The sequence below is a fragment of the Cyprinodon variegatus genome, unplaced genomic scaffold (assembly GCF_000732505.1).
Source record: "Cyprinodon variegatus isolate N-32 unplaced genomic scaffold, C_variegatus-1.0 Scaffold348, whole genome shotgun sequence".
Classification (NCBI taxonomy): domain Eukaryota; kingdom Metazoa; phylum Chordata; class Actinopteri; order Cyprinodontiformes; family Cyprinodontidae; genus Cyprinodon; species Cyprinodon variegatus.
This window is the reverse complement of record NW_015150801.1, coordinates 654,868-662,125: the sequence shown is the minus strand read 5'-3', so window position 1 is coordinate 662,125 and position 7,258 is coordinate 654,868. Positions and strand designations below refer to the sequence as shown.

At 35.9% G+C, this 7,258-nt stretch overlaps 1 protein-coding gene across 4 annotated transcripts in view; it reads left to right on the top strand.

Moving 5' to 3' along the window:
- The window catches only part of phactr2 (phosphatase and actin regulator 2), a 66,969-nt gene that overhangs the window by 23,967 nt on the left and 35,744 nt on the right, over positions 1–7,258 (top strand). Inside the window, exon 1 of one of the 4 annotated variants that reach the window (XM_015385799.1) lies at positions 5,480–5,685. The exons of the other annotated variants lie outside the window; for them this stretch is intronic. Within the exon in view, the coding sequence (XP_015241285.1) occupies positions 5,643–5,685 (43 nt within the window). The 5' untranslated portion in view covers positions 5,480–5,642. Of the gene's footprint in view, positions 1–5,479; positions 5,686–7,258 lie in introns of those variants that run through there. 4 annotated transcript variants of the gene reach the window in all.

The following is a 7,258-nucleotide window of genomic DNA, read 5'->3' as shown; positions in this document are numbered from 1 at the left end:
ATATATATATATATATATATATATATATATATATATATATATATATATATATATATATATATATATATATAGGGTCTTGTAAATTAAGATGAACATAAATTGTACGTCGATTGTGAAGGGAGGGCCAGTTGAAAAATGAATACAGAGCGCAGTGTTGTGTATTGAAAGAAGCTTTTATAACAAACCTGATGGCGGAATGATAAAGACTCATGTGCCAGTGCTATGCCCAGTGCACATCTATTTTAAACACTAAAGGATATATGAAATAAATTACTCTATGCTACTCCAAGCAAAGCACATGGCTGTATGAAAAGTATCTAGTACTGTATATATGTTTTACAAAGCAGTTTAACAGTTGCTAGGAATTTAATGCTTTGATGCTTGATTTTTTATTTTGCATTGTATTCTTTGTCAATAGCCTTTCTATTTTGATTATGTAAGTCTTCATTATTTTCTCTTTCATGACCAAATTGAGAAAAGATAAAGCAATGAGAATGGAAACATCTTTGTTGACTTGAAATTGTTTCCTATGTACACTAGATGGCAGTATTGGTCTAAAAGGAACTCGATTCATTCTGCATTGCCATTATATGGGGGGGCAGGGGGTCTTTAAAATGAACTTTATATAAACATGCAAGCACAGGTTTAGATTAGAAGAATTAGAGCGACTGTAAAATGTGCACAAGTGTATACAATGTTCCTTGAAGTTGTAGTTTTGCATGTAGTTGTGCATGGTAGTGTAATGATGGTTCACTTATCAGGAGAGGCTCTGCAAGATTTCAGCTGACACTCTGTTGACACTGATGGCTAAAGCTGTCCCTCATGCACTCACTTTCACATTAAAACACTTTCCTGCCCTAAGTCACAGGCAGAGATGCTCGGCTTGGAATGTGGTAATAGTATTTCGATTATTAACCTGATATTACTATGGTATCCTCTTTTATGCTAACAAATAAACTGATTTGTCTGCCGTGTGACACACAGCAGAGTTCACTGCCATTCTCTACTTTCATAATGAATTCTTAGCAGGCAGTGCTTGCTCTACTGTCACTAGTCTGAAGCCACTGACATTTTCCAGACCTTAACCTTTTTTAATTATGATGGATTAAAAATATCTCTGGTGTTTGTATAAAATAATTAGCCTTATTTGTGTGTGCAGGCCTTAAAAAACAGTCTGATAATCCTGTATTTGCTCTTTTGCAGTCAATGCGAATCCGTGTAGATATGGCAGCATTATTCTTCCCTTTAGAAGTAGAGAAAATAACTAATTTTCTACTACAAAGTTGATGTATTCTGAAACCTCAACCTGTGGTCCGTACAATACATCTGAAATCAAGTATTTAAAAACATATTTTTATTAACTGATGCCAGGATAAAAGATAACTGGCTATAAGTTTCTGGTTTATGACTTGCCTTTAAAACAACTGATGTTAAACAACATGGGAAAGCACAAATGAGAACGCCATATGGAGGTTGCAAGGCCTGTCAAGGTATTTTTAAGACACACATCAAGAACACTGTTCTCATGTGTGACATTATAATAAAATCAAAGCAAACAGCCAAGGTAGCATGCAAAAAATTTTGGATTTCCACAAGTCCGGTAGCTAGTTTTAGGATACCTAAAAGTGTCATATGTTGGGGCATTTATATGTGAGCTTAATCACCATGGGAATGTCAAGCCATCCAACAGAGTAAGGATAATTTTGATGTCCCAGTAATGAACTAGCTCTGGTGCAAACTGTGTTAATCCACCGCAACACAAAAGCACAAGACCTACTGAAGCTACTGGCTGAATCTGTATCTAATTTGTAAATGCAAGACATTCAATCTTGGAAATGGTGCAATGAAATTAAAATAAAATAAAAAGTTTAGAATTAAAGGGCATTGTTAAAATTAAATGAAATGGTTTAGAAGGCATTAATAACAAAAGAAAAAGAAGGAGACTTAGCACAACTTGATTTCTTAAAGAAATAAAAAAAAAAAATCGGTAATTCAGTGATTAAGAACATTGCAGGAAATCCTAACTGACCTAAACAAGGACATTTTTAGTCTTATCTAATGTCAGTGAGTGAAAAATCATCCTTCTACACAGTGTGTGTAAACAACTGTTTTTTTTAACTGAATATGTTTTGCAAATGTAAAACTGATCCTTTAATATGTGGGCCATGATTTTATTTTTGTAACATCTAATTTTACCGAGCAGCTTCCAGACCAGGGGTCAGGTCTTCCCAGTGTCAGCGATTACATTTTTAGTCACTACTACCGGTAAATGAAATGTGAGGTTAAATCAAGTCAAAATTGGCCAAAAAAAAAAAAAAAATCCTCCTAAAGCTTAAGAAATTACTGTTACAGTTCTTAAGCTCTGAAGTTTACTGAAAAGTAGCTGTATGGTCTTATGGTGTGTTTCGGAACTTTATGCATGGATCTGTGCAGTCATCACATTATTGACAGAAGGTAAACTGATAATATGACTTTCTCTTAGTAGGGATGTAAACAAATAATTGGCTTTTAAATTATTAGATTAAAATGCGTTTCATCCTATTAATGGATAACACTCACTTAAAAGGCCCCTTTTTTGTAATGTTACCGCCGTCCATCAGAGGACAGTGCTGTTCATCCTGTAGCTGAACCTCTCTGGTATTTGCAAGAGATGTAAAGCCAGAGCAGAGGCTCGCTATAGTAGAAGCCTGAATCGATCCAGATTCCGGTCCAGGATTATTTACACTGTTTAATAGAGACAAGGATGCAGAATGCACTTTATGCTGTTCTTCTTGTAAATATAAACACTCAATAAACTCTTTTATCACCTCAATAGTGCCCATTTAGCAGGGCTGCATGGCGAAGCAACGTAACTTCTCTGATGTGCTCGAAGGTGGGGATGTGATTATGGAAAAGTGGAGGGCATTACAAAATGTTTGTAATATGATAGAAAAATACATGCTGTACAAGCTTGGTAGAGGAGGGAGGGCTTTTGTAAGTTAATGCATTCCATAGAGCCAAGTTTTAAAATGCCTCTGAGAGCAACCAGAACATTTAGTTTAACAGCACTGCTAGCAGCACATGGTCTCTCCCACCACCGAACACTGAATTACACTAAATACAGAGAGTTATATCACAGTTACTGTTTATGTCATTGAAACAAAACGGCAAAAAGTCTGACAGCATGTCCTAGCAACATACCATGTCTTTAAATAATAGTTTTACATCTCTATACAATCACGAGTCTCAAATATTTTTTAAAATCTTATTCAATTCAGTAACCTAATAGGTACTTGTTTTGTTATATTTTATAAATAAGTTAATTTATGTGCGAGAAAACATGTTTTTGTTAATTCTGTTGGTATTTAATACAACTAGCACCATAAATTGTTAAAATATAACGCTGTAACATTTTTTTTTAATTCAGCTTATTGTAAAAAATGATTTAGCCTCTTATGTTATAAAACGATCCTGTTGATATTAGAGAAATTTTAGGACCTATTTTCAATTAATATTTAGTTGAATGAGATCAATCAGCTTTAGATAAGTTCATTAATCATTAACATGCATCCTTGCCCTAAGTTACCTTATAAGGGATATGCAAACATTATACATTTGCAGATACATTTTAAATACAGAGCCCTCCAAATGTAGTTTGAAGTTTTATCAGTTTTGGTAATATCACATCCTTCAAATCTGAAAGTCTTTTACATGATCTAAGTTTGCTTTTTGTCCAGGAATAACCTGTATTTAAGTTGATACATCTTCCTATAAAGGCCCTCTAGCCTCCCCGTGAAGCCAAAGAAATAGTAATGAGCACCTTCTTTCAAATGTTTACTGTGTTCATGACTTGTGCCAAATTGCAAACTTACATTTGCTGTCTTTTAACTATTACTTTCTCTTTGTAACTATTCTATAAAGACCAGACTGTCTTCTTAAAACATATTCCAACCTGAGCTCTGGATCTCTGCAGTACCTTCATGGTTTAAGTCCGTGCTGCTTCACTAACTAATAATCATTCTTATTCTGTTTGTCTATGACAGGGGTCATCAATATTCGTTTACATTTTTTTTTTTGCCTCTGTCCACCAAAAAAAACACACTTTTTCAACATCCCAAATGTTAACTGATCTATGGAAATAGAAGAACTGTTTTTTGATAAATATTTACTATAGGAATGTTGTTGTTGTGTTTTTAAGTTTTGAAATAAGCAAAGCATTTTTTTTTTTTTTTTTGCGAAAAAGAGGATGGGTACATTTGCTTCTAAGGGATGTTGATTTTTTTCGAAAATAATGTATAACAAAAATCCACTTACATCCATCCAATTCCAAAAAAAATGAACATGGATCTAAAAAAAATGCTACTGATCCTTTTGATTTTAGTTAGTTGTGGAACATCTAGTTAGTAATTCATTGAAAAAAAAATTTTTTTTTTTTTTTTATTATTCAAAAACTTTATTTGTTCAATTTTAACTATAACTATTAAACCAAAAACCATTATGAGCCACCCTGCAAGGTCAAAACATCCACAGGCCACTGCTGACCCCAGGTTTAGGTAGATATATCAAGTTTAAAGATTTGTCATACACCCTAAATTTTAGTCTGATTGGTTGATCAGTTAACATTCTGGTTACCGGTAATTAAAAACTCAAACATTTTAGAAATCTCCCCACATTCTGCCATCTTCCTTGGGCCTTATGATGCAGCTGGGTCACAAAGGCTTTGACAGAACACCTGCATTTAAGAGATGATTAGACAAAGCTGGACTCCAGTAATTAATTAGGTGAATTCAGGGGTAAAGTGCAGCTCTGGGTTTAACGTTGGGGTGAACACGTATAAAGTGTGTAAATGCAAACTTTGTGGTGAATCAGTTCTCTAAACTACCTCTGGTGCAGGATGCTGTGTTGGTTCCTGTTAGAACAGTGTAGATTGACCCTGAGCTCTCTGGTGTACGGAAGAGGATTAGGGCCACTGGGAAAAAAAAATAAAAGTTAACTGATTTTTAAATTTTATTTCAGTTTAGTATGGGAAAAAAGTCAGAATTCTGACTTTAATCTCAGAATTCTGACTTTTTTTTCTCAGAATTCTGATTTTAATCTCAGAATTCTGACTTTTTTTCTCATAATTGTGACTTTAATCTCAGAATTCTGACTTTTTTTCTCAGAATTCTGACTTTTTTCTCAGAATTCTGATTTTAATCTCAGAATTCTGACTTTTTTTCTCAGAATTCTGACTTTTTTCTCAGAATTCTGACATTAAAAAAGTCAGAATTCTGACTTTTTCCCATATTAAACTGAAATAAAATTTAAAAATCAGTTAGCTTTTTTTTTTTCCCCAGTGGCCCTAACCCTCTTCCGTACTGGTGTCTTTCGGCCACCCCTATTAGGATTTTCTGGCTACGCCTCTGGTGACAGCCTCTCTAATCTGCATAACGGAATGAGAGGCATTTTGCAGCCGCTCACAGGCGGTCGAGGTGGGAGGGGAATCATTACGTAGAGAGCCGCTCAGTCTGTGTGTGCGCAAAGTTTCCTGCGCCTCGACCATCAACTTCTTCTATTGACATGAACGCGCTTCGGCGGCTACTAACGCAGCTTATGCGGGGATAGGAAGCCGTGATCGCGGGTGCGGGAAGACCCGGTCCGGCCCGCATCTGGAGCTGGATAATATGGGTCAGACAGCTGTGTCTGCCGTGTCTCAGTCAGCCAGTGGTGAGTGTGTTTTCTGGCTCTCTACATGTGAGTGAGTGAGTGAGTGAGTGAGTGAGTGTGATGTCAGTCTGCCTTCCTCTTCTCACACACAATCCGCTATCTTTACCCAGGAAGTCTACTCTCCCACCCCCTCCTCGCTCTCTTTGTTTAGTTTAAGTTTTATTTCACTTAAGAAAAACTTCAAACTTTCTAACAAACCGCTAAAGTAAAGCCCTTTGTGCTAATCCAGCGAACTGGATGTGCGTAAAACCAATCCCCGCATCTTTATCCGCAGGGTGTGTGTTTCTAAATTTATCGCTGGCTGTGTTACCCAGCTGTCATAAAAACTAGTTAAACAGCCAGTGAACAAGCAGGCGCTGGAGGTTTATAACCAAAGCTTGTTTTACGGCTTCATTGTTGCGTCCAAGTAATGAAAACTTGATGAATTTTGCAGCAACCTCTGTGGTTCAGATGAGCTGAAAGTCTTGATTGTTTATTCGTGCAAAAATCTTAACTTGAACTAATTAATTCTTTTACTTTTCACTTGCATTAAAGAGTTAGAGGTCAAGAGCACTTACGGTAATAAAAAGAAAGGGCGGCAGATTAAAGTTAAATATGTCTATATTCAATTAACTCACGCCTGTTTTTTTTTTTTTTTTTTTTTTTTTTAGAAAAGCTTTATCAGGAAATGTCACAACTTTAGAGATTTGGCACTGCAGAGATCAACTTTTAGTCTTCAAATCTAAGACCTATTGAGTCTGAAAAAAAGTGTTAAAGATGTAGTTAGAAGGCTGGAATATGAATCAGTTTTCATCTGATCTGGTATCAGCGCTGAGGCTCCTTTTATGCAAAGATGATGGTGTTCTAAATGCATTGCATTTTTTCCCTACAACTTGCCAATGCAGTCAGACCTTGATTGAAGCCATGCCTGATGATCTTAAATGTAAATGCAGAAAAAGGATTAAGCTTACAACCCTGATATCAACATAACTTACTGTGAAGTACAGTGGTGGCAGCATCATGTTATGGGGGTGTTTTTGTCCTGAAGGGACTTGCAAACTTCAGAAAATAGATTGCCTTAGGTGGAAAGAACATTATATGAAAACAATTAAGCAATATCTCACGATATCAACCAGGAGGTTGAAAATGGAGACATAGGTTTTTCAAGAGTTTGGTTCTGATGCTAAATGAGTCACAAACTGGTTGAAGGAGAACAAATTCAAAGCTTTCCATTACCCCTGTACAACCTGGATCCTAGTCCCAATGAAAATGAATAGGCAGAGCTGAAAAGGAAGCAGTGAAACTAGAGAGTGACCGATTTGTCGGCTGGCTGATAAGCCGGCCCAATACTTTCATAATTTTTATATTTTGATATATAGGTCAGTGTGTTTGCCGATTCGTGTGTGCATTCAGCATCCATGCCTGGAGATCATGTAAAGCAACTGCATTGCTGCTCCTTCTATTGGCCATCTATGTTTAACGTGCTTTGATTTGATAGTACACGTTTCTTTTGGTCTTAATTGAGACCTCTTTAACATTTATTGAAGTGTCATTTTTTATCATGTCAATGAAGAAATAGAAACATCAACTTCAA